The sequence below is a fragment of the Mastomys coucha genome, unplaced genomic scaffold, assembly GCF_008632895.1.
Source record: "Mastomys coucha isolate ucsf_1 unplaced genomic scaffold, UCSF_Mcou_1 pScaffold22, whole genome shotgun sequence".
In the NCBI taxonomy this organism is placed as follows: Eukaryota; Metazoa; Chordata; class Mammalia; order Rodentia; family Muridae; genus Mastomys; species Mastomys coucha.
In genome coordinates this window covers 3068858-3094963 of record NW_022196905.1, presented here as the reverse complement: position 1 = coordinate 3094963, position 26106 = coordinate 3068858, and the positions used below count along the sequence as shown (strand labels likewise).

The window sequence follows — 26106 nt, the reverse complement described above, 5'->3', positions numbered from 1 at the left end:
TATATATATATATATATATAAAATCAACAACCTTATGTTGTCAAGGATCATAATTTACCTATATTACATTTTTTGTGCATGATATAGTTAAATTCGGATACTATAGATATTGTCTATTTGCATTCACATTGGTCTATATTATGTGAAAGGACATATAGGTGATTACCAATTATTAAATGGCAACAATCATTAGTTTTCAGTAGGTTATATTTCTTTTTTTATTGATTTAAGTTTTATTGAATTCTGATGAGAAAAGATGCATGATTTTAATTTGTCTGAATTTGTTAACATTTAAAAACATATTTTAAGTAAATATAATTATATCACATCCTTATTTTCCTTTTGTACCCCAACTCCTCCCACAGACCCCCGCTTCAATACCTGCAATATGGTTTTTTTATTTTGTCATATTATTTAAAATTTATAAAATATTGTAACAATAAAAATGAGTATAAAAAGTTGTTTGATATAAAACAATAATCAATTTAAGACTCTTATGTAGATGCTTGTCTACAGCAATACTGAAAATATGTGTTTTTCTCAATATAAATTTTAAATAACTCCAAACATATTAACTGTATATTTTAAAATAATATATCACTACTAATAATTTTTAAAATGAATATAAATAGATAAAATCTTTCTGTTTGTTTGTTTTGTTTTGTTTTTAGTAGAACTTAAAATCATGGCTCTTATTGTGGAACAAGCCCAAAATAAGAACAATTTTTAGACATTGGAGTTCACTGTAATAAGGTTATACTTCAATGACCCTCACATCACCAAAGGATTTTATCTCCATCACAGCTAAGCTCAGAGTTGACAGTTCTGCTGCACCAAGGAATGAATTGTAGGTGCGATTTTTTGGATATAGTTCTCCTGCTATGGTCAAAGATATTTGACTTGAGTGAGTGGTTTTATTCTCAGCCCACAGAGAAGAGGTTATATTTATTTAAGAATGAACAATGGTTCTGGTTGGAGGGTGTCCCAGACATTAGGTGAGGGTAAGAATCTGGTTCATTGGCCATAATGATTTTAAAAAGCATTCATCTCAGAGAAAGAGTAACTTATAAAGTCCTCTTCTTCAAACTTGATACAATAGTTACAAACATGAAGCAAAGCATTCAGTCTCACTCTTTGTGGTTCTCTTACAAGCCACTTCCCAAGTTAATTGTCTACATTTCTTTCGGCTATATAAAAATTTTGAAATATATAAGCTGTTCTGAAAACTATATTATAGTGTATAAATATCAAATAAACAATCCTACTAATAGAGAGGCTGAAATAGAAGAAGCCTGATTTCAAGTCCATTATGTAGTACCCAGCAAGACACTGTCATGTACAAACAAGCAGAAAGTGTATATGGATTGTATAATATTGGACCTGTTTCTGTAATTACCAAATTAGAGAGACCACTGGATGATGGCCAACAAATTTCTACTTCCTCATATTTTTGGATTTCAATCAATTAGAATATGTTGGTAATATTAATTTTCATATTAAGATATTAAGAAAAAGTAATTGTTACTTCTTGTTGTTTTTGTTGTAAGAGGTAGAATTGGGTTTGTGTGGGTTTGTTGAAAGATTACTTTCTTGCTTCTAGGGTGTAGTGTTGCTCCTTATGTTGGTGTTTTCCATCTATTATCCTTTTATAGGGCTGGATTTGTGGAAAGATATTGGACAAATTTCATTTTGTCATGGATTATCTTGTTTTCTCCATCTATGGTAATTGAGAGCTTTGCTGGGTATAGTATAGCCTGGGCTGGCATTTGTGTTCTCGTAGTGTCTATATGACATCTTCTCAGGACCTTATAGCTTTCATAGTCTCTGGTGAGAAGTTTGGTATAATTCTGATAAGCCTACCTATATATCTTACTTGACATTTTCCCTTACTGTTTTGAAAATTCTTTCTTTGTTTAGTGCATTTGGTGTTTTTATTATTATATGATGGGAGGAATTTCTTTTCTGGTCCAGTCTATTTGGAGTTCTGTAGGCTTCTTGTATGCTCATGGGCATCTCTTTCTTTAGGTTAGGGAAGTTTTCTTTTATAATTTTGTTGAAGATATTTACTGGCCCATTACATTGGGAATCTTCACTCTCTTCTATACCTATTATCCTTAGGTTTGGTCTTCTCATTGCATCCTGGATTTCCTGGATGTTTTGTGTTAGAACCTTTTTGCTTTTTGCATTTTCTTTGACCTTTGTGTCAATGTTTTCTAAGGTATCTTCTGCCCCTGAGATTCTCTCTTCTATCTCTTGTATTCTGTTGGTAAAGCTTGCATCTATGACTCATGATCTCTTTCCTAAAATTTCTAACTCCAGGGTTGTCTCCCTTTGTGATTTCTTTATTGTTTCTAATTCCATTTTTAGATCCTGGATGGTTTTGTCTGTTTCCTTCATCTGTTTGATTGTGTTTTCCTGTAGTACTTTAAGGGATTTTTGTGTTTCCTCTTTAAGGGCTTCTAGCTGTTTACCTGTGTTCTCCTGTATTTCTTCATGGGAGTTATTTATGTCCTTTTTAAAGTCCTGTATCATCATCATGAGAAGTGATTTTAGATCCAAATCTTGCTTTTCCGGTGTGATAGTATGTCCAGGACTTGCTATGGTGGGAGATTCCTAGTAACCTTGATTTCTGTTCCTTATGTTCTTATGCTTGCTTCCAGCCATCTGGTTATCTCTAGTGCTACCTGCCCTGGATAAATCTTACTGGGGCCTGTCCTTCTTGTGATCCTGGTTATGACAGAACTCCTCAGAGTCAAGCTCTCTCTGTCATCCTGTGACTCTAGGATTCTGGGATCCTGGGTGTGTTAGGGCACCTGGGAGTAGAGCTTCCTCTGGGTCTTGTGGGACTGGCTGCAAAATTTGTGCCCAAGGCTTGCTTTGGTCACTAGCCCAGACAGATAGGAAACAATTCGTGCCACTGGGCTGGCAGAGTTCCTGCTTGCCTGGGTCCCGCTGGTCCCAGCTACTCCCGGTGTTGGGACAGATGTTTTGTCCTCCTCACCTCTGATCCTCTGATCAATATGTTATATTTCATAAGCAATATTTACTTTGTTTAGGCTACAGTGAGGAGTCATATGGGAACACAGGATTTCCGCAAAATGTCTTAAATATCATTATAGGAAACATCATAACCAGAAAGAGAAAGACAGTATAGCTTAGACACCTTTGCCCCAGTCACAGAGGAAGTTCCCTGTATCTACAAGAGCTTTCTACATCCACTTTCAAGAGCTAGACCAGGCTCCAGAGTAAGACTTTATGAATGAGCAAAGCTCATTAGAGTACAATGTAACTTAGCATCTTATGCTGTCTTGGACTTTTTCCCCTATAAATTTTACTCACTGACATTATCTTTTCTAGGCATTAGTTTAAGTCTCCATTCACTTAGGTCACTTAGTATCCAACACCCTAACAAACTTGCTTTCTGTATCTATGTGTCCCTTCATTCCAGCATTCTCACACTAGTACAGTTGCCATTTGTCCTGTGAGGTTCTGCTGGGCTTGGTGTAGGCTTCCCTTTCTGTTAATTATATGATTCATCCATTTCCTCGCAAATATGACTCCAAAAGTGGTCATATTAACTAATTTTCCTATCCAGCCTCTACGCATGGGTGTCCCCACATTGGAATTGATATTCATAAGAAAGAAAGAATTCTATACCAATTACTCTGAAGGATAACAGAGTAGAAGCTTACACACAGCAGCTGAGGAACATTATCACTTCACTTAGCTTTAAGTATCCCAGAAAGCCTTACACTGTGACTGTGTATATGTATGTTTGTGTTTGTCTATGTTTGTGTGCATATGTGTGTGCCTGTGTGTATGTGCTAAACAATTACTGACACCCTCCCAAAGTAATCTCTACCCATAAAGAAGCCTGTACTTAGAGCCCTGTAAAATGCAAAAATATTGGTAAATCATGTTGTCAGAAAATGTGACAGGGAAAAGAAACAAAAACAGCATATAATAATTTCCACTATGGAAAAGGGAAAGGGCATAGGCTCTGCATTTGTCAGATAATCCTGCCATCTCTGCCTGTGTGCTGGGCTGCTGTTGTTTGCACATAACCGGAGATGAAGGAGCAGTTCTGAGATGTGAAACTAGACTAATACTGTGTTGCCATGGAAGTGAGAGGCACAATTTCCTTAGCTCCTGTGTACCCTTCTCAGCACTTCTGGCAATAGTGACAGGTTCTTTTTCTTTGTTCAGAAAGTGATTTGGACACAGCACTTATCCCTTCTCAAAGCTCTGAAAGATGGCATTGTGAGGCCACATTGTGATCAAATTGCATGAGAGGGTAAGTTTTCATTTCCAGCTCTAAAATTAGATACTTCTGTGCACAGTAGCACAACAAAAATAGCCATGCTCACTGAAAGGGGCCCACTTGGTGGAAACCCAGAGCCATGTCTGTCAGGAAGGTCTGCTCAAGCCCAGCATAGAGGCGGAGGAGGACATCAGGCAGTTCTGGGCGCTCATATTGGTCCTGAACTCTCTCAAGGGGTGGGCAGGTACCATGTGAGGCACAAAGTACAGAGAGTTCTTGCCAAGCAGATGCTGGTGCCAGAACATTTGATCAAAGGGAACAGATTTCCCAATAGGACTGTTAACAAATACACTTTACTTGCTTTGGACCTACAGCAAACCGCTTCATTTTTAACGCTCATTGTGATGCAAAATTTAGTCAGTAGAGACTATGTAAGGATAATTATTCAAAAATGATAGTTTACATCAAAGTTATATATGGAAAGCAACTGAGATCATAAAAGGGAAGCACCATGCATCAACCATTTAAAAACATGGTTGAATAGAATTCCCCACTGCAGACCAACACACAAAGAGGCATGGTGGCATTAAAAATCCCCATGAGAATCAAGCAAATAATGATGGCATGAATAGAGGAATTGAAACGAGGCTTGGATTTTTGGTGAAACAATTATATCTCAAATTTCAATTTGAGGAGTGTTACCCTTTGTTCCACCAGACACTTTAGCCCCATGATTGGAAGGCTTCTCTGGCCAGAGTTTTAGAAGTCAATAATAGATGCAGACTTATGATTGCACATTACAACTTAGTGATTTTAAAGTATTTTGGAGATGTTTCAGGGAGAAAAATCCTATAAAATGCAGGGTTTCTCTTACTTGTGATAGAAGATGTTGCTTTCACTAAAAAAAAAAAAAAGAAAAGAAAAAAAGAAAAAAAAGTGTTTTTTTTTTAGAAGAAGGGATGAAACAATAAGAATAGCTGCAGGAAAAAATAATAGATTTAGGAACATCATTACACTGAATCATAGTAATGGCATAAGTCAATTATCAGGTCAACCTACATCTATCTTGGCTTGAGCCCCTTTTTAACTAGCCGCCTGTCTAGCATAGCATTCCTAATCTCTGTGAACCTGATATTCTTCAACTTATAATGAGAGTTGTCCTAAAGGACATGCAAGTTTCTAGTCAGTTCTGAAAATCTCTGGGTCTATATCCACAAAAAAAAAAAAAAACTTGTATTTCTATGAGTTTATATCAAAACAGATGTAACACATTTCACTTTGATATAAAATTCTTTAAACTATAACTTGATACCACATGGAGTCTATTATTTATGTCATTTATGATGTTGTAGATGATCCTTCTTTTGGTTAGCTAATAAAATTGTATAAATATCAGCTACATTTATTTATATACCATGCAATCTTCCTGTGGTTCATATCACCTCAAACATACATGTAGGGAACTGGGAGATGAGTCTGAATGGTTTTGGCATGAAATGCCTTCCTAGATATGATACATAATCTCTGGCCTACTTTTAAATGTTGTCTTATTAAAAACTATTCACATAATATTCGAGGATACATTTCCTTAGTTCTAGTAGTTTTTGCTGGTAGAGTACCAGCCTTTTTTAAAGGCAACTTCTTTTGAAATAAAATACCTAGCAATAATATTCCATTTCCTATGTATTGAAAACCCATTATTCCTTTGGATATAGATATACCATTTGGTTGAACAGTGCATATAAACATGATTTAAAGTGCTGCTTCATAAACCTGGAAGGGCACTCTTGTGAACAGTGTGGTTCAAGAAACTCTACCTTCCCTGGACATACACTGCTGCACAGCAGAGGTGAGGTTTCCATACCCATTTCCTATGGGAAACTCTCTGTTACCAGTTGGAACTAAATCCATTATACTCAGCTTCTTGCAGCTGTTCCATAGAGTCAGCTTTTCGTTTGTAAGAGTAAAAGGATTCTGTCAGTTGGGAGGCAAACAATGCCACAGAATCACACCCTACACACTTCACAGAGGACACTGACCTGGGGGGAAGAACCCAGGATGACGGCTACTACTGCTTGGGTAAGAAGCAGTAGAGAACCGATCAGAAGACAGGGTTTATGCAGCATTTCTTGAGGTGGGAGGAACAGATTTCCAGTCCTGAGCTTGGGCTTTACTTTGTTGGGTAGGGCTGGCTGTTAGAGCAGTAAGAATATTCTGTGGGCATATCTGGTGGTTGGAGGTCCGCAGAGGAGGGACTTGGCCATTCATATGCCTCAAGGGACACATTACATTTTCCATGGGCCCATTTCCATCTCAGCTCCCAAGTTTGCCACAAGACTTACGGACACACCAGAAAACATAAACCCATCTGCATAGACATACAGACAGACAAAGCTCTCCAAATAGCCAGGATCAGGTAGGTGGGTAATGCCTTGTTCTTTCCCTGGATGGAATTGAAAGATTTCATAGCTGGATGATGAGAGAGGAGGGTTATGTTTGGCCACAGAAGTATTTTGGGGTATCCTATACTTGGGGGTGCATTTTGGAATGCTGGAAAGGGAAAACGTATGTCAGATTATGTGATTTGGAGGAGGAGAAGGAGGAGGAGAATGAAGAGGGGAATGGTCAAGCAGATGAGGAGAGTAAAGAAATACAGGTTCCCACTATGGCTAGGAGGTCTCTTCTCAGAAAGGAGATGGGACAGGTTGGTACTACAAGGAAGAAATGAATAAGAGAGATATTCCTAAAGATACAGCTAAATGTTGGAGTTTCATGAAGCTAGTAAAGCTGTTCCCATAGTCTGACAATAGAGGAAAAGGAAGGAGAGATAGATCCCTAAAACTGTCATGACTGAGTATGTAGCTCCAGTGTCCAGAATGAAAGAGACAGACTGCCCTGATACTGTATGTCTATTGGGAACTCCTTGTTAGAGGTAGCAGTGGTCAAAGCCCAGGCATCTTAGTTCTGCATGGCCAGTTCTAGAAGGATAACTGGGGGGCAGTCTGGGCTTGACTTCCTCATGTTACAAGGGACAAAGGGGCAGTCAATTCCCCAGTGTCTGGGTGGTTTACAAGGGTTTAGACAGTACACAGCTCAGTAACCCTCTTGACTACATTTGAAGCAGAGTCCCAGAGGTTTCAGGCTTTGGAAGCCTGGGAAGCTGCTATGGCTGGTTTAAAGGCTTTCACTGGCATCCAGTGTATTTATTTTCTGGCTTTTTCATCTCTCCCATGGTACATCTTAAAGGCCACCATTAAGACTTCTGCCTGTGGAGTCAAGGTTCCTTTCTCTAGATGTTTAAGCTTGGCCCTAATATCAGGGAAATTCTGGAAGAACTGGGTTGTAAGGAGTTATTTCCCATACGGGGACTCAGGATCCAGACTGAATATTGTAGGAGGGTCTTTGTAAGGCAATCTAGGAGCTGAGATGTGTTTTCCTGTTTCTCCTGGATGACCTCTTGGATTTTTTCTTAATTTACTACTTTAAGGATGGCCTTGCAGAGACTAGTCAGAAGACAAGTTATAAACTGATTGCTAGCAAGAGTCCCTCTGGGGTATTGTAATTCCATTCAGGGTCTCAGTCCGGACTGTGTCAGCACAGACTAGGTGGATGGCATTAGTCCAGTGGATTTCTTCTGCATGTACCCTAGCCTGGTCCCAGGCTTGCCTGTGCTCCTCCAGAATAAAAAAAAAAAAAAATGCATTTTTGGTGAGAATCATATAAACAGCACTGAAGGTGAGGTTGTAAGATTAGGTAATATGCTGGAATTCTTTAATAAAGTTGGAATAAATAGCAGTATAGGACCCCAATCTTTTTTTCTGTTTGAGAGTTTGCTTAGGGAGAAATGGGACACACACTCCGACCAAGCCATTTACCCTGGCAATCTCCTGCAAAAGAACTGTGGCTAGTTTTGGCCAGGTAAAGGGGATCATCCCATAGCAGAGTATGCCACAGGAGGGCTAAGGGCTACTGTGACCTAACACTGGGCACCTGAGGGCTTGATCTGGGCAGTCAGCCATTGAAGAGGGAAAAGGCTGGAGACAGAAAAAGGGGACTATAGACTGAAACCTACAAAGGGAAGCTCCTTGGAATGGATGATTGAAAACAGTGGAGGAATCATCTGGTCTGGGCTTCATAGCCAGTTGTTTTTCCTTCATTGGCTTATGCCACGCCACTTTTAACCAAAATGGGAGTGAAGTAACATGACAAGTCCATCCTTCCATCTCTAGCAAAAATGGTTTGCAGCCACATGACTGCCTCCATCCCCATGGGAGGATAGCAGCTAAGGTGGCAGCCAGCTATCTGTTTCCTTTAACTATACATAGATTTTTAACTATTAACCCCAGGGTTATGAGTTTAAGTTAACCCTTTTGTTACAGATTTAACAGCTCTTTAATCATACCCAATATTCTTACAAATCCTGAGGTAAGATTTATACCTTAGCAAAAGTTTTAGGGTTAAACCAAAACCAAAAATGTAAGAGTAGCAATAGTCCACATTTGGGAATAATCTGCCCCTTTATTTTGTTTTGCTCTCCATTCTCTGTCATAAAGTCCAGTGGCTTGCCTGACATGGGACAGAGATTTTGGAGGAAGCCTTTGAACAAGAGGTTTGGGTGTACAGGAGGGGGAGCCATACTCCAGACCACACTTTTAATTAAAGTGGGACAGTGTAAAACAAGAGTCTAGTGCCACTCATACCTAAAAGACACAGGAATCCCTGTAAAACTCAACCTAGTAAGCTGAGAGTAAAGAAGGGTTAGAGATAGATAAGTTTTGAGCTCTGGCTATAGACATAGGATTCTGCAAGAAGGAGCAAAGAGACTTACCAGCCAGCAAAGAGCATGTGCACACTCCAGCCGGCCTACTCCTTTGTTCTCTCCCCCTCCTGCTGTATCAGGCTTCTGGGTCATACTTTGTAACAGATTTACAGGTACATTAAGGATAAGTTAAAAGACAGGACATTTATACCTTTGGTGGGATGGGAGAGGAGACCACACAAAAACAGAAATTGGAGTAGAGAAAAGTGAAAAGGAAAAAGAAAACTTCTTTGCATTTCTCTTAAGTGTTTGTAAGGGTCCCAAATAATATTAGGATCTATGGTGCTGCTAAACCGCCCTTTGTATTTGATTATCTGATGGCTATTGGAGCCAAATTCAGTTTTATGATAAAGTGCCAGGTGAAGAGGCTGGAGGTTTTTCTAAAAAGGTATCACAAGGGAGAAGGAAAGGATATGGAAGACATCATTCCCATGGATGAGAGGAGGGAGGGAAAATGTCACCTGTACCTTGTAGCTGCAGGTGTCCCCAGGACTCAGAGAGGATAGACTGAGAACCAAACCATTCAGTGAGTTGTTACCACAATCAGTGAGGGTCAGAGGCATTGTCTGGATAAACCTGAGGAGAGACTTGTCCCGTAGTACCAGGGATTTTGTGAAGGTCAGAAAGCAAGGACAAAAAAAATCTCTTGGGGTGGAGTGGGCATCTTATCTATAGCAAAGGGTCAAGGAACAAAACCCCAAAGGGCACTAAGGTCTAGGGGAGCTGTGGGATTACGGGTAGAAGGGACAGCAGTGAGAAGGTGTAAAATCCCCTTCAGCCTAAAGAAACTGAAAAATTGCAGCTCCAAGGATGGAGGTATGGGGTCAGGTAAAGATGGCAATCATTAGCCTTCCGTATCATGTGACTGGGGGGGATCTCACCTCTAAGAATACCAGAGCAGTACTGGACACTCAACAGTCACTTCTTCAGACTCAAGTGAGTCTGTTGTGGGTAGATAGACAGGAGATGAAAGATAGTGTCCTAATGCAGCTTAGACCTCAGGGGGAAACACAAACACCAGGAAAGTCTTTCCAAGTTACAGCACCAACATACTTATTACAGTTCAGATGGAATGGCAGTTGGAAGCCAAGGAGTACCACCAAGTCTCACTGCACCACACACCTCACAAGAGATTTCCTGGGAGGGAAGAACCACGGAGGGTGGCTATCTCTGCTTGGGAGAGAAACCACAGAGAACCAGCAGAAGACAGCGTTTTTTTACAGGGTTCCTGGGAGGGCAGAGATTTCCAGGTTAGTGATTGGTGGGATTTCAAGTCCTGAGCTTGAGCTGTTTACCCAATAGAGTGGAGGGCCTGGACTGGTGGTTAGGGCAGTTCGAGTGTTTCGTGAGTGGAGTATTTGTCTGTTGGAGGGACGTCCTTAGGGGAGGGGCCTGGCCACGACAACTTAGCACGGCTGTATGACATCGACTCAAGTCTTCATTTACACCTCACCCCAAAATGTGTAAAACACAAAATCTTGTTGCTAACAAATGAAGAGATCGACCTTTTACAGTCTGGATTTTGTTATAAACTGTTTTATATGCAGAATAAGTGTAGATGTTTTAAAAGGAGATTTCTTCTTCCCTGACTGCCATACATAGTAAGACTAAACTCTGAGTAATCAGAAATGAACTTGGATATATCCTCAAAACAACCTGACACAGTCAAGGTCCCAAAAGGCAACTACATTTTTATTTCCATTTATCCAAGGGGGGGCACTCTTAAATAAATTTAGGACTAGAGATGCACTCTAACTAAGACATGCTGAAAAGTCTCTTATAATTGAAAATCAAATGTTCTAATAGTGAAACTAATTTATACAGGAAATTCAGCATGTAACCCTGGATTGACCTTGCAAATCAGCCAACATTACAAGAGTACAACACATTTCTGTAGGGAATATCACCAGACATTATTTGTAATAATACCCAAAACATCTAAAAACAAGTTGCACATGTATGTTCCATGCAGCCCAAGCTCAATCTTTTGAGAGAACACTATTACAGTATTCTCAGCTCTCTGGGATCAGTTTACAATATTTTATGTTAGGGACTCACCTTACATGTATGGTGTGTGTGTCTATGTGTGCTTACAGAGGCCTTTGCAATCAGGGGTTTTGTCATGTAACTGCCATAGCCATCAATACTCAAAAGTTAAAAACTTAAAGTATCTATGTAAACTGAGGTTCATCGTATTTTTGCCATACATTTTAAATTATGTGTTTTGTCTTTAAATGATATGAAAATGATAAATAATAAATAATAAATGATATTACTAAATTTAAAAATTGTTTTTGCTATCTTTTCGATCTAGAATTTGATATGTTATAAATGACTTTTTTCTTGTATAATAATATATATAACAAACACATTGCTTAAGTTCAATGAAACATGATCTTCCCCATTCATTTTAGGAGAAAAAAAGACTTTCATTGACAGGAAAATCTCAATGCATTTAAAGTATGTAACTGGACACTTTGTCTAGCACTTTAACATGAGGGTTTCAATAATATTCCCTCACTTTAATATGCAACTGTATGTATTTAAGCATTCATATAACAAGGCACAACAGACCGAGAATGGCTCTGTTTTCCTTGAAGAGTTCTAGTTATTTTTACAGATTTAAAACCATCTTACCCTGTTTCTTTTGTATTCATTGTGTGCGTGTAGTACATGTAGGATCATGTGCTAGTATGTACAGGGTCAGTGTATGTAGGTGTCTGTCACAATATCTGCAGGGTCTCTGTACAACCAACAAAAGTAGGCTCTCTCCTCCCATCAAGTGAGTGTCCAAGGATCAAACTCATGCCTACGGGCCTCTACCTTTACCTACAGTCCTGCTTCTCTAATCCTACATTTAAAAATAAAACAAAATAAAAAAAAACAAAACAAACAACCAAACAAACACAAAATAATCATCACTTCCTTGTCAGTTGTACTTCTTTTCTAACAAGATGACACTTGCACTATACACACGGGTGTCTCAGAGTTTGAGATAAGACCAAGTTCCTGTTGACAGGGAAACACAAGTATATTGTTTTACATTCCTTTTTCTTATTTCTTCCAAGTTTACAATTGCCTGAGATATGGTAGGCACAAGAAGCTGTGATTTTAATTTTCTGGATAGAATGGTGAACATTTAATATTTTCAATCAAGGATTCCAGTATAGTTATATTAAAAATTCAATGTAAAAGGAAATATATTTGAAAAAAGGGAAAGGGTAAAGAAGAACTTAAAGAAAATGCATCCATAGCCTTGTAGAGACTTAATGTGTCAGTGTAGGGGCAGGGGAGGAGTACCAAGGGGGCCCCACCCACTCAGAGGAGAAAGGGAGGACAATGGGGGAGGGTTGTGGGAGGGGGTGACTGGGAAGTGGGCAGTGAGTGGAATGTAAAGTGAATAGGTAAAAAGAAAAGAAAAGAAAAGAAAAGAAAAAAGAGAAGAGAAAAGAAAGGGAAAAGAAAGAAGAGAAAAGAAGAGAAGAGAAGAGAAAAGAAAAAGAAAACACATCAGTATCTTATTTCACAGCACAGTGTCTCTGGTGTCCTAAATTTGAACATGTCCATGGAATGTGGAAGGAATTCATGGATTTGTTACTTAGAAACCCCTTATCAGATATTGAAATGAGTCTCCGCCTTCTTGTCAGACAGGGAGCTAACCTAGAACCTGTGGATCTGTTGAATTTGTCAACAAAACCTTTTCTGAAAACTACCCCCTCACAAAACCAGCCTCATTCTTCCCAGTCTAACAGCTATGAAAATAAATTTACAAGGGAAATATATGACAAGTCCCTTAATATCCCAGAAAAAACATAACTTTGCACTCAACAAGAGATAGGTAATAAAGTCCCAAAGTGAAACCTGCCACTTACAGTCATTATTTTGTTCAATTTTATCAAAGACTTTTAGAAAGCACTAATTTAACTAAAGTATGAACTTCTACAACCTTAGGGAGTTAATAAATTAGCAAAATTTCAACTTAAATGAGTCCTTTCCCATTACACCCCCCACATACCCCCAGCTCACACTCATGATATGATGGGCAGTATAATGGATGTTATTCTCTTCCTCATTCAAAGTCACTTTACATTCTTATTGATTACTGTTCACATCCTTCAGTGTACCACTCAGAAATCAGGATAATGGCCATCATGAAACCTCACCAGTCTATATGATAAATGACTATTTACAACATTTTTTTCTATCACTTCAAGGAGAACACGTAGTTGAGACTTTAAATTTCAAATAAAAGTTTACAACTCAAATGATTCTGGCTAACTGTGAGGTTCTGGAGGTCACCCACCTGGGGCAGCATGCGATTTTCTTCTTCCAGCTGTCTGACTCTGGCCTCCAGCTGCCTAACATAGGACAAGGTGGATTCTAAAATTAAAAAGAAAGACTTACATTATCCACAAGGTCTTGTTTGCATTACGGTCAAGGATATTTTTGGCTTGATTTATTCAGTAGGACCAAGAGATTACTTAGTCAGTTCTTTAAAAATGAAAGACAATTCTTTCCAGAGAAATCATCCACACTATAACGTTTTGCGCATTGTACAATGTTAACAGTACTAAAGAAATTTGTAAATGAGGATGCTGAGGCTTGTTCACAAATGTTGAGCCTCAGAACTTCTCAGATAGTTTATTTCGTCCCACATACCAGGCATTTTTATGATGTGATTTGTAACCACAATCAACTTCAAGGTTTAATTATTTTTTTTAAACTAGAATGAATGTTAAATACAGAGTTCTTTGATGTTTCCCAACAAACATTTGAAATTTTAGAAACAACATTTATTCTTCTTACTAGCTTATAGCTATTAACTGTGATATAGAGAATATCTATATAAGAACTAAATAGTTGACTTAGGGCTGGACTTCTCCTTTGATTTTGGCCGAGTCTAAGAGTTGTTTCTTTCTTTGTAAGTTTTTGTGTCTATTTCCCTCCAATCTTTAAGTAACTAAAAGCAACACAGTTACAGTTGATATTTGTTTTACATTTTACAAGGTCAGATGATGAAATGAACACTCAGAAGTGTTGTGCTCCATTTCTGTTCATACAAACTCTGCATTTTACAGCTTCTTGTCATAAGAGGGGTCACAGCAGGGGACACAGAGTGTGACTGATGGTGACTCTTCAATGAATGTCAATATTCAAGTGTTGCATACAGCAGTGCAGTTGCATGTCAAGCATCACCAAAGAACAGACAGACACTTTTCAGGTGCAGTCAAAAGTACACGGCAGGGCAATCCCTCCAGCACATACCCATTTCTGGTTAATATCAGAGTAGCAGACATGCTTGAGACTTCTTGATATGGGGTCTCAGAAACACACAAGGAGAGCAAAGCATGAAACTGAAGCACATTTTACAGTAAACGCTGGAGCCCCAGTCGGTGAACTTTACCAACTTATGTATTAGAGTCGTAATCTTAAATTCATCATGGAAACCATTATTGGTTTTACCTGGGAAATGCTTAGATAAACTCATTTTCTTCTTTTTAACTTCAAAAGCAAGAAGCTGGTATTTTATATGAGATACCAGTCTTTAATTCACAAGTAAAACAAGGTCATTTTGTTTTACATATAGCATGTTCATGTGCACAAAGATCTGCAGACAAGCCATTCTCAATTACATTAACTAACATATTGATACAATGACCTCAAATTTTTCATACAAGAAGCTGGAAACACAGGGGAAATGAAAGACATCTACTCAAAATATGCTTTCACCAAAGCTTAAGGAAATGCTAAAGCTATGCTATGTAGACTTTTTGAATGGAGGAAAGAGAGTACGCTACATAATGGAATGGTGAGATCACAGCCCTTATGAGTCTGTCTGCCTTACCTTGCAAATCAGGGTGCCAGGTAGAATTGCCTGACTCAAACAGTTCTTCAAAACCAGCTTTCTCCTCTAGGAAAACATCCTTTTATTAAAGACCTTCCAACTTAAAAACTGATCTATTTTATTCTACTTAAGTCATGGAAAAAGATTATCTTCTCCACTTTCCCATTGTACAGCTTTATTGTTTTACCTTTGTACTGCACTGTTTTTGAGGCCAAGAAACTTAAAGCACTGGAGAAGAATCTTTGAGACAGATTCTAATAGAAAATGCCACTGGAAGGAATTAGTTTTAAACCAGTGACCATTTCCAGTTGCTTTAGTCTACCCTTTGATGTTTTATTTTTTAATATTTTTTCATATGATATACTCTGATCACAGATCCCCTCTTCCAGCTCTTTCGAGATCCTTCCAACTACATTCTCTATCTATCTATCTATCTATCTATCTATCTATCTATCTATCTATCTCCTTTCTCTCTCTCCTCTCTCCTCTCTCTCTCTTTCTTTCTCTCTCTCTCCCTCTCTCTATCTCAGAAAAAAAGACAGCACATGTTTTTACTAACTCCAGAAAGTTGTATAAAGTTGTATATATAAAGTTGTAGGAAGTTTTTAAAAATTGAGTTTGAAAACTAATTTTTAAATTTCTAATTTTTATGATGAATTTGATAGATCAAGTGCAAATTCAGACACTCAGGTATGAAGGGATAAGAAGTACTTGTAAACAGGTAGAATGCATTTCATAAGTCATGTTACAATGAAGGCAAAGAGAAATTTTGAATTTATCTCTTAATAATTGATTGTATGACTGCTTTGTGTCAGTCACTGTTCTAGGAAGGAGTCTAAGTCATTAGAAGCTCTTCTGAATACAAGGTTTCTTTTAGATTACAAGCTGGTGTCTGGGTCTAAGAAGTTTTATTTAACCTTCTCATACAATTCTCCTTAACAACCAAGATCTATCCCACATGTGGAAAAAAAAATCTCCTAGGGACAAAATCAGGGACAGAATCCAATATCACAAGAAATTAGAGTACTCATGCTGTTGATGTTGTTTCTGTTCAATAAAGGAACAGGTAGGAATGAATAGGCATACTTTCTGGATTATATATCATAACAAAATTTGGGGCTTCTGTATCAAGAGCTATTGGGGGAAAAACTACCAAGAAAGGAAGGAAGGAAGGAAGGAAAGAAGGAAGAAAGAGAGAGAGAGGAAGGAAGGAAGGAAGGATGGGAGAGGGAAAGAGAAAGAAAGGCAAATAGACTATCTAATCATCCACCAAGGATATCAAATAAAAATCAATTATGTCATATTAATCCCTTAGAATTCCATGACTTGTTTGTCTCTGAGTCAGGTCATCCAAGCTTGACTACTGGTAATTAACTAACATGAGGTGCAGAATATATGAGCTAGTTTTTAACAATAAAACAATAGAATAAAGTATAAGAAATCCCATACCTTTAAAAGTCCCATCAAAAGCTACATCTTGGTCTCAACTGACAGAATCAATTGTAGGCTAAGAAAGAAATGAAGCCATCCATTGTCAGAATTACTCTCCATCTCTTCTGTGACTCTTCAACCTGCTGCCTTTTCCTTTGTCCCATGTTCAATACTAACAGCTATAAAATCAGCTTGTCTCAGTCCTCATAAGGAACTTGAAAAACCTAAGAGAACTATTTAACAAACATGAGCATTCTTTCTATTAGAAAGTACTCACCACAAAATTATAATTCAAGTTGCTTGTTACTTTATACTAGGAACTAAAAATCTCTTAAGACTGGGATATCAGTATGTCATTTTAGCTTTTACAATGAGGTTCCAAAAGATCATCAGACAAGTAAATTACTATAGAGTATATGTGCATGTGCTGGGTGGGAAGGAGAGACTAAATGTGTATTATTGAAGGACTCAATCTCTAAGAAATCTCCAACCAGCTGTGAAGAAAAAGAAATTCAAGTCCGTTTGACTTCATTCTTTAAAAAAAGAGGTTTGACTTTAAAAATACATCAACAGAACTATGACAGGCCTGAGCACATGTGGACCAACATCAAGACAGACAGCCAAGAAAGACCCTGTGACCCTATTGTAGACAGAAGGACAGCACAAAAGAAGACCAACCGGTAATTAGAGAAACATCTGAAGAAAGAGCTTCACCACACAAGGTGAAGACTTTTGCTTTTAACTGTCCTGAAGGTTGTTAGTCCTCTTTTCATTCTTGGGTGTTTATGGTCACCTGGACAGTTGAAGAGCTAGGCAAAGCAAAGGAAATCTATTTCGTACTCTAATGACACCCTAAAGATGCTCATGCAGAAGCCACTTCTCTCCAAGTACCTTGTTGCCCCTTGAGCTTTCATGTAAGAGTTCATAGCACTCCTTCCTAGTAAGTGTCAGAAACATATACAAACTGAGCAGTATTGCCCCACACCTATAATCACAGCTCTCTGGAGATTGTTGCAAGTTCAAGGTCACTCTGAGCTACATAGCAAGTACTTTCACTCCCAAAAACAAATGACAAACACACAAAGCAAAACAAACACCACCCGATACAAATAAATGATTGAAAAAAAAAACAGAATGAAGAAATATATGTAAGATTCCACTAAGTATGTATATGTACATATATAAAATACAGATGTTTAATTTTATGTTTATAAGTGTGTTGCCTACATATATATGCAAGCACCATGTTTGCACAGTGTCAACAAAGCAAAAGAGGGCATCAGATCTCTACAGCTGGAGTTACAGATAGTTGTGAGCTGCTATATGGGTTGTGGGAATTAAACCTGGGTGTTATGAAAGAGTAGCCAGTGCTCTTACTCACAGTACAAGCTCTCCAGCCCTAAGTTATATATATTCTAAATTATTCCTATGTATAAGCAGAACACAATACTGGTTTTCTATTCCATGCAGTTCACCAACTCACAGGACAGTTTTCAGATGAGCAATTACTACAATGCATAACTCATATAACACTATATAATTAGTCAGATAAATTTTTAAATACTTTGTTTCATTATTAATACACAAGACTCACCCTACCTTAATAACTCAATACTGCTTCCCCATTCGCACCTGGATTAAAAATATCTCTGAAGGACCCACGTTTAATAATCTGATCTTTTCACTGGGCAGTATCTTTGATATAATTTTAATCTCCCTGAAACATAGTCAATCATATAAAGAGCGGTCATGTCATTCCATTGTTAGCTTGAAAGCACTCCAGTGAAAATAAGAACCAGGACTACCTCCCCAGTTTCTGAAGCAGTTTTTACCTCCCCTAATGCAACATGTCACCAAAATAACACAAGATTCACTCTATTGTAGATAGTTTGTCGTTGGAATGAAAACTAGAGTCTGCTAGACAGCTGAGTAGTTTGTGTGCATTAGGTGCTGGCACATCTTCAAGTAAGGTCTGACTGTGAAGCTCAACCAGAGCCCCAAGGCATTTGAGAAATTTAATAAACGGTACAAGCAACATGAAAGACTTGCTGGCTATAGGTTTATATACTCTACTCAGGCAGAGAGACAGGGAGTAGGGAGAGCATGTCATCTTTATATGTCACATGCTTATCTTCTCCAAACCTCAGGCTCAAGTTCACTTATGCTGTCCTGAAAGTGAGAGGTGGTGCATAACCTTGAAGAGATGATGGGGCTCTGGGAGAATCTCCCTCCTGGATGGGATTGCTACCCCTGAAACAGGGAAGCTTGGCTATGAAGCCCACCTTGGTCTCTTATCATTCAATCAGTCATGTAGCAGAAAGTAGGTTGTAAGGAGACACTGGTCCCGTTACCTAGGTCTCTAGAACTATAAGCCATTAAATCCTATCTACTCATTGTAAATCAGGAAGTCATTGCTGCTCTGTTACAGTGGCATGGGCCAAACTAATAAAAATCTCAGCAAGAGTCCACTTGCCACATGATTTCTGCTCCATAGACCATCTCTTCAGCAAACTCCAGGCTCCTAAAGCACAGTTTGATCCTACTGATCACAGGCTTTTACATACTCCTAAAGAAATTACCTCAGAGCTGACAAAAGGTGTTTCTTTCTTCCTTGGTAAGAAAACGTCAGCCTTCTACTTAGGTTTTGTGTTACTAGAGAAATACAAGTGATTTAAAAATTCACTATAATTTAATGTTCTTATTTTTAAAAGTTCTTGTAAGAATTGGCCTTTTCAGATTTGCCTCATTCAGACAATCCTATTGGCAGATTGTCTTGAAAATAATAAAACAAGCCCCACAACCCCAAAAATAGAACCTCAATTCTTTTAAGTAAGTAGGAAGTAGAGTTGGATTTGCCTCATGTCCGTGGACTGTCAAGCTAATTCACTCTTCAGAGGCCTGCCAGCTGGACACCGAGCTGAGGGACTTTCAGAGGAAACCACTTCAGTGTCTCATTGGCCCAGAGTTCTGTTAACTATTAACTCTACCTTAAGCAGATGTACTCTAAGCATTCCACTGCCTAGTCCACTGTTCTCTGTTCTTTCACTAGTAAGATAAAAGGTAACATTCAAGGAATTAGAATCACCAGGTCTTAGAATAATTTTCTTTGTATAAACAGAGTACGTTGTAACAGGTGTTCAGAGACAGCTCCAGGAGCAAACATTTGGTGAGAGGTGGCGGGATGGTGCTTTGACTCTGCCAGTCAATACTGTATATTTATGTTTGTCCCACTCTATATGTCCCTATTAGCTTCTTTTTCATTTGTCAAACTATTTTGTACTGGATGTCTTGTGACTGGTCCACTTCTTTACTCACAGTATGGCCATCAATATTTGGCCAAGTATTTCCCAGTTCCCCAGGCACTGACAGTGCTGCTTCTTGCAGTGGGTAACACACTTGTATACTGTGGTTTGCTTTGACATTAACGGATGGCAACATCCAGCAGTCGCTATCTGCTGTATGTGAAATGCTCTCCTGGGTATGAGAGATATAGCTGCGAGCAGAAACGATAAAACCCAGGCGTTCACGGAATAAACAGTCCAAAGGAAAGACAGACAATAAGATCCAAGCACATGAGGTAGTCTAAAGGGTGGAATATGAAAAAAAGAAAAAAAAAAAAAAAGCTGACTAAGGCCCTGTAGAGCAGTTCTGGGCAGAAAGGAAGCAGAATGCACAGCCTGGCTTAGTCATGAACCAGGAAGTGAAAGCAGCTTGAGACGGGGCTGTTTAGCCTGCCATCGTTTCCCAGGGCTTAAGTTTTTAAAAGCTTGTGTAAACCACTTAAGCTATTTTCCTCTATATAAAATCATATGTGAGGTTCCTCCCTCACCTGTTCTAATTCCCATCCCTGGAAACTGGTGGCTCTACCTCCAGAATAACCTTTCGAGGCTCTCCTCACAGGCTTTCCCATTTCCACGCTTGCTCCTCCTGCTCATTCATTCTCAATCTGTTTAGCATCCAGATGGTTTTCTGAAGTGCTCGATCTGATCACATCTTTATTTCCTAATTTGATCCATGGAAAATCCAAAGTTCTTATAACATCTACTGGGGGCTCACATGATCTGACCCACCACTTGTCCTAACTCAGACATGGAGCCTCCTTTCTTTCTTGACCACCACTAGTATTTTCCTGCCTCAGAGATTTTGCCTTAGTCTTAATAGTTTCCAAATATCCTCACTTCTGCAAGATATATAATTGAAAACCCCTCCTTCAAGTCTTTGTAACTAATCTGACTTTCTAGTGAGGCTCCATCCTCTTCATTTAACTGTGCAGGCTACTACCTCTACCCTACCTAGAGTGCTAACCCTATAGTCCTACATAGGTGTATAGTCACAACTCTGCCTTATGTATATTTGTCCTAGAGTACTAACCTAGTCCTGCATAAGTGTACACTCACAACTCTATCTTATGTATATTTGTCCAAATTTTGCATCATCTCCTATCATATAAGGTAGCACTAGAATAAGATGGTTGGGCAAAAGAATTCCAAGCAATAAGAGAATATTAAACTTTAGATGGAAATGTATGGAAGTTTCCCAGAAGATTGGTCACATTCAGCCATTTGTAAAAAAAAAAAAAAAAATTAGTAAAAAATTTTGGTATGTCTTCTCATTTGGCTAAAGCATATGCTTGTGTGTGTGTAAGAAAACTTGTTGTAGTCTAAAAATGATATCTTCACAAATTTTCATATGTTGAAACTTATCCTGGCATGATTTTAAGAGATTTGGAGCTTGTGAGAGGTTGCTAGTGCATGAGGAATACAATGATAACTCTTATAAAGAAGGCTGGAGGGAACCTGCCTCTCCACACCACGTGTTACTGCTGAGAACTTGCTCTTTAGGGGACTCTGAGCGTGTTGCTGCCTCTGGGACTGCTTATAAGTTACCCACTGTTTATAAGTGACCACTCTATGGTATTCCATTTAAGCATCTATAATAAATGAACAAAAAGTAGACACACTAAGCTGGAACAAGAAGTGTGAGGAGATACAAACGGAGAATCAATTACAGGAAAAAAAATACAAGATGTAGACTTGTGTGCCTCTGAAATTTGAGAATAGAATACAAATGTCCTTCTGCTGCAAATGTGCTCTGGTTAGGAAGGCTTTCACTAGAGAAGATCACTGGAAGACATTTCGCATCATCTGAATGTGCTCTTTCAGTTGCTCCTGACCAGTTATCTATTCTGACAGCAGAAGCAAACCTTACAGAAATCAGATACGACATAGGGCAGGGGCTTGCTGGGGCTTGCTGGGTATCATGAACTGTTGGGGATCAGCGTGAGCAGGGCAGCAGTCAAAGGTTCTTATCAGACAAAGTGTGTCTCTTTGAGACCAGGAAAATTCATCACTTCCAAGGAAAAGAACAGCAGAGCTGGGTGCTGTCTTGTTTATTTTGTTTGGAACAATGCCTGGAGGTCCTGAATTGTTTATCTATAATGGTTTGACAGAAAAATCATGCTTGCTGTTCAGTAGTGCTATGAGAGCAGCCTTCTAAAATATTTGCTGGCTTGTTACATTTTTATTTTTTGTAAAGGAATAAGGAGTAATATGGACATCTAAAATAACTATATATCTAAATTAATTTAAAAATCAGAAAAAGAAAACAATTTATATCCTATTTCATTGCTAGAAAATAAACACCAAAAATTTGTTCATTTCTCATATCCTACATTTCTGATTAAAATATAATGGTGTTTTGTTACATCTTTGCCTTCATTCACATGCAATCCAGCTCCCTGATGCAGGCAGAATATGTCCCTCAAACCTTATGTTTTGGAAAGATAATGCACAAAGTCACATGCTAATGGTTGTTGAGAGATTGGGCCTTTGGGAAGGGACTAGATGGAGTTCTCTGGAATGGCAAGTTATCCAGGAAGTGGGTTTATTGTTATGGGAAGTCTTCCCTAGAATACAAGCCCAATCTCACTGTGCCATATCCTTTATCTACCCAGAAGCTGAGCAGTTGTCAGCACCAAGCTCTAGTATTTTCAGAACGCTATGAAATAGCTACTCTCAGATAATCTCTTATAGCCACAGAAAAAGAAGCAAAATCCTGGGGGTTGGATCCTTGATGTGACAGCTCCCACTTGTGTCTCTTTATATGTGAGTTGGAGGCCCTGTTTAGTAAGGTCTCACCTTGTCATTCTTTCTTATGATGACCACAATGCTTTTTGGACAGTGCTCAATAGCATATTGTTGAGTTTGCTCTGTTCCAAAATGCCCTAGGGCCTTACACATTTTTTTGTTTGTTTGTTTCCTAGAGTATTTGAAGCAGTACCCTCAAAATGTATCCCAAGTTCCCTTAATAAGACACACTAAAAAGCAATGTACCTGAAGGCTGGCTTGCTCTGTTCTGATACCCTGTGCATTTTTACTTTAGTCGTTAAAAACATCTCCCACACAACAGAAAGGCAAGTAGGTAGCAGTCAGTTTAACTAAAAAACTGGCAATGTACTTAAATATAAAAACATTTCGAATTCCAAAGAGCTACTTGGCACAAGCAACATCCTAACAGCTTCTCGGGGCTATGTCTCTGGCTTCCTACAGCTCTGCTGCTGCTGGAGTTGTTTGCCACTTCTCAGAGACAACAACTGCCTTTCCTAATGTGCGAGGGAAAAAAATGGATGTCATTTTAATATACATAACAATTTTCTTTAATGTATGTGGTCTCCTTATAAATGCATCTCAACAGTATTGTCAATGAATGCACAAGGAAGGAAATATGTTAAAAAAAAGTTCTAAAAGAAAATAACCCTATAAAAATGTTATTTTCTTTTTGAATAATGAATGTCTTTTATATATTTATGTTTTTATGCCTAAAGCTGCTTTTTATTGCTATTATATTTCTCAGAAAAAAAATAAAAATATCAAATTATGTAGCAAAAAGTTCATTAAGTTGAACCTCATCTATTGAAAATTCATAAAGATTTTGCAGAATTCAGCCTATGTAGATTCTTTGTTCTAGCTCTGAAACAATGTCATTTGTGTAATATTTTTAGATTTAAAGTGATCAGTATAAATTAATTTGCTTAAGGGGCAAACTATATACATTGGAATGTATTTTTATCTAGGTTAGTATATTTATTGGATACTTTTTAATTATTGTGAATTAACCTATTTATTGAGTGTTTACTATGCTCTCATCACTCATGTTCTAGACACACTATATTGATAATCAACTTTTCTTCTTTTCTTCAAAAAATACTATAGTAAGAAGAAGAGAAATACACAGAGATGGTGTGTGTGTGTATGTGTGTGTGTGTGTGTGTGTGTGTACCATACTACTCATACCACTGTCCTACATACATGCCACACTTTAATTTGCATGTAGATCACAAGACAGGACCTGGCTATGCAAGTCCATGTATAAATACAAACACCTAAGAAGTATATTTCAAATATGCAAAAAAGAATATGTAATGTTTCCAAGAAAGGGATGAACTGGAGGCATTCAACGAACAGAAAACTAGAGTGCATAAAACTGGCAAGCCTAAATATCTGAGCATAACAATGAAAAGGAGATAAATCTGCCTCTTGGAAAGAGAAATAAATTACCTTAAACCTTGGGTTTGTACTGCTTACAGCAGTGAGCCATTAGAAGAGGGAAGAGATGGTACACAAAGCAATACTTTATTGCTATTGGTTGTTCTAGCTTTTGTAGAGGATTGTGAGGAGCTAAAAGAGTGCTAAGAGGAGGCCACTAAAAATGCACAATTGAAGATGGAGTGCAGAAGACTGAGGGTCACATGAGCCATGTTAGTGGTGGCAAAAAGAAAAAGAAAAGAAAAGAAGAAAACCACAGACTCAGTATGTCTCCAGGGTATAATTCATCAAAGCATATGTATAGAGTAGAAGTTGTATAATCTACAACGAAATTAATGAAAAAACAATAATGCATACTATATTCTGGCATGAGTGATTGGGGACAGCAGTGGCAAGTGTGTAAGCATGGAGGAAGAGCAGAACAAGCATCGGAAATTAAGGATTCTATTTGTTCATTCTTCATTTTATCATTGTTGATGGATAGTTAAGGCAGGATATTGTGTACGTAGTCAAACACAGTGTAGAGTTCAAAGAGACTGGGTTTTCCTTGTAAATGTAGAAACCAACAGCAAATAGCTGTGTTGAAGAATGGAGAAAGAAATAGGACTATAGTGAACACAGCTACATGGTGACATCTATTGCTGTTATCATCTGAGAAATTGAAGTTAATTCTGTATAACTGAAGACTCCACACACTTCAGACACTGTACTCAGAAGACTTGATCAGGATCTAACATGAAAGTCTCCTTCCTGAACTCTAATTTTCACAGTACCAGGAAGTATTACATAAGCTGCCATGGGAGGAAAGCAGTCAATAGTCCTAACCAGAAATGATGCATATGAACAATGCCTATAACAATGACCAGAGTGGAAAAATATTACTACAGATGCAATAGTGGTACTCATATCTTGGCAATAATCAATAAATGTCATATATTTATAAATAGATGATTGATAGATACAGAGATAGATGATATAGACATATATACATACAAATATATAGAGATATAGATGTATATTAATAATAATCAAAGAAAAACAGACTATCAGTTTGACAGGAAGTTTAGAAGACATGGGAGAAGGTAGAGGGAAGCAGAGAGTGATACAATTATATGTTGATATTTTAAAAATTATTAAAATGGCTCTCTGGGCTGGTGTCCTGAGCAGACCTTGGGCACAAAATCCACAGCCAGTCCCGCAACACCCAGAGGAAGCTCCACTCCCAGGTGCTCTAACAAGCCCAGGATAACAGGATCCCAGAATCACAGGATGCCAGAGACAGCTTGACTCTGAGGAGTTCTGATACAACTAGGGTCACAGGAAGGACAGGTTCCAGTCAGATTTAGCAAGGGCAGGTTGCACTGGAGATAACCAGATGACAGGGATGGAGGGATGGGGGGCGGGGAGGATAAGAAAATAAACAACACAAACCAAGGTTCCTTGGCATCATCAGAACCCAATTCTCCCACCATAGCAAGTCCTGGACACACCATCACCTGGAAAAGCAAGATTCAGATATAAAATCACTTCTCATGATAATGATACAGAATGTTAAGAAAGATATAAATAACACCCTCAAAGAAAGACAGGAGAACACAGGTAAACACCTAGAAGTTCTTAAAGAGGAAACACAAAAATCCCTTAAAGAACTACAGGAAAACACAATCAAACAGGTAAAGGAAATGAACAAAACCATCCAGAATCTAAAAATGGAAATAGAGACAATAAAGAAATCAGAAAGAGAGACAACCCTGGAGATAGAAAACCTAGGAAAAAAATTAGGAGTCATAGATGCAAGCATCACCAACAGAATATAAGAGATAGAAGAGAGAATCTCAGGGGCAGAAGACACAATAGAAAACATTGACACAACAGTCAAAGAAAATGGAAAATGCAAAAAGCAAAAAGCTCCTAACCAAAACATCCAGGAAATCCAGGATGCAATGAGAAGATCAAACCTATGGATAATAGGTATAGAAGAGAGTGAAGACTCCCAATGCAATGGCCCATTACATATCTTCAACAAAATTATAGAAGAAAACTTCCCTAACCTAAAGAAAGAGATGCCCATGAACATACAAGAAGCCTACAGAACTCCAAAGAGACTGGACCAGAAAAGAAATTCTTCCCATCATATCATAATTAAAACACCAAATGCACTAAACAAAGAAAGAATTTTAAAAGCAGTAAGGGAAAAAAGGCAAGT

The 26106-nt window shown here is 38.2% G+C and overlaps 1 protein-coding gene across 9 annotated transcripts in view; it reads right to left on the bottom strand.

Annotated features, from left to right (window-relative positions):
* Positions 1-26106, bottom strand: part of Ccdc85a (coiled-coil domain containing 85A) — a 207422-nt gene that overhangs the window by 36324 nt on the left and 144992 nt on the right. For all 9 annotated transcript variants that reach the window (XR_004109711.1, XR_004109710.1, XR_004109712.1 and 6 more), the window contains exon 3: positions 13384-13460. Coding sequence is in view for 6 of the 9 variants with exons in the window: in XM_031338961.1 (XP_031194821.1) it covers positions 13384-13460 (77 nt within the window). In the remaining 3 variants the exon portion in view is untranslated. The remainder of the gene's footprint in view (positions 1-13383; positions 13461-26106) is intronic.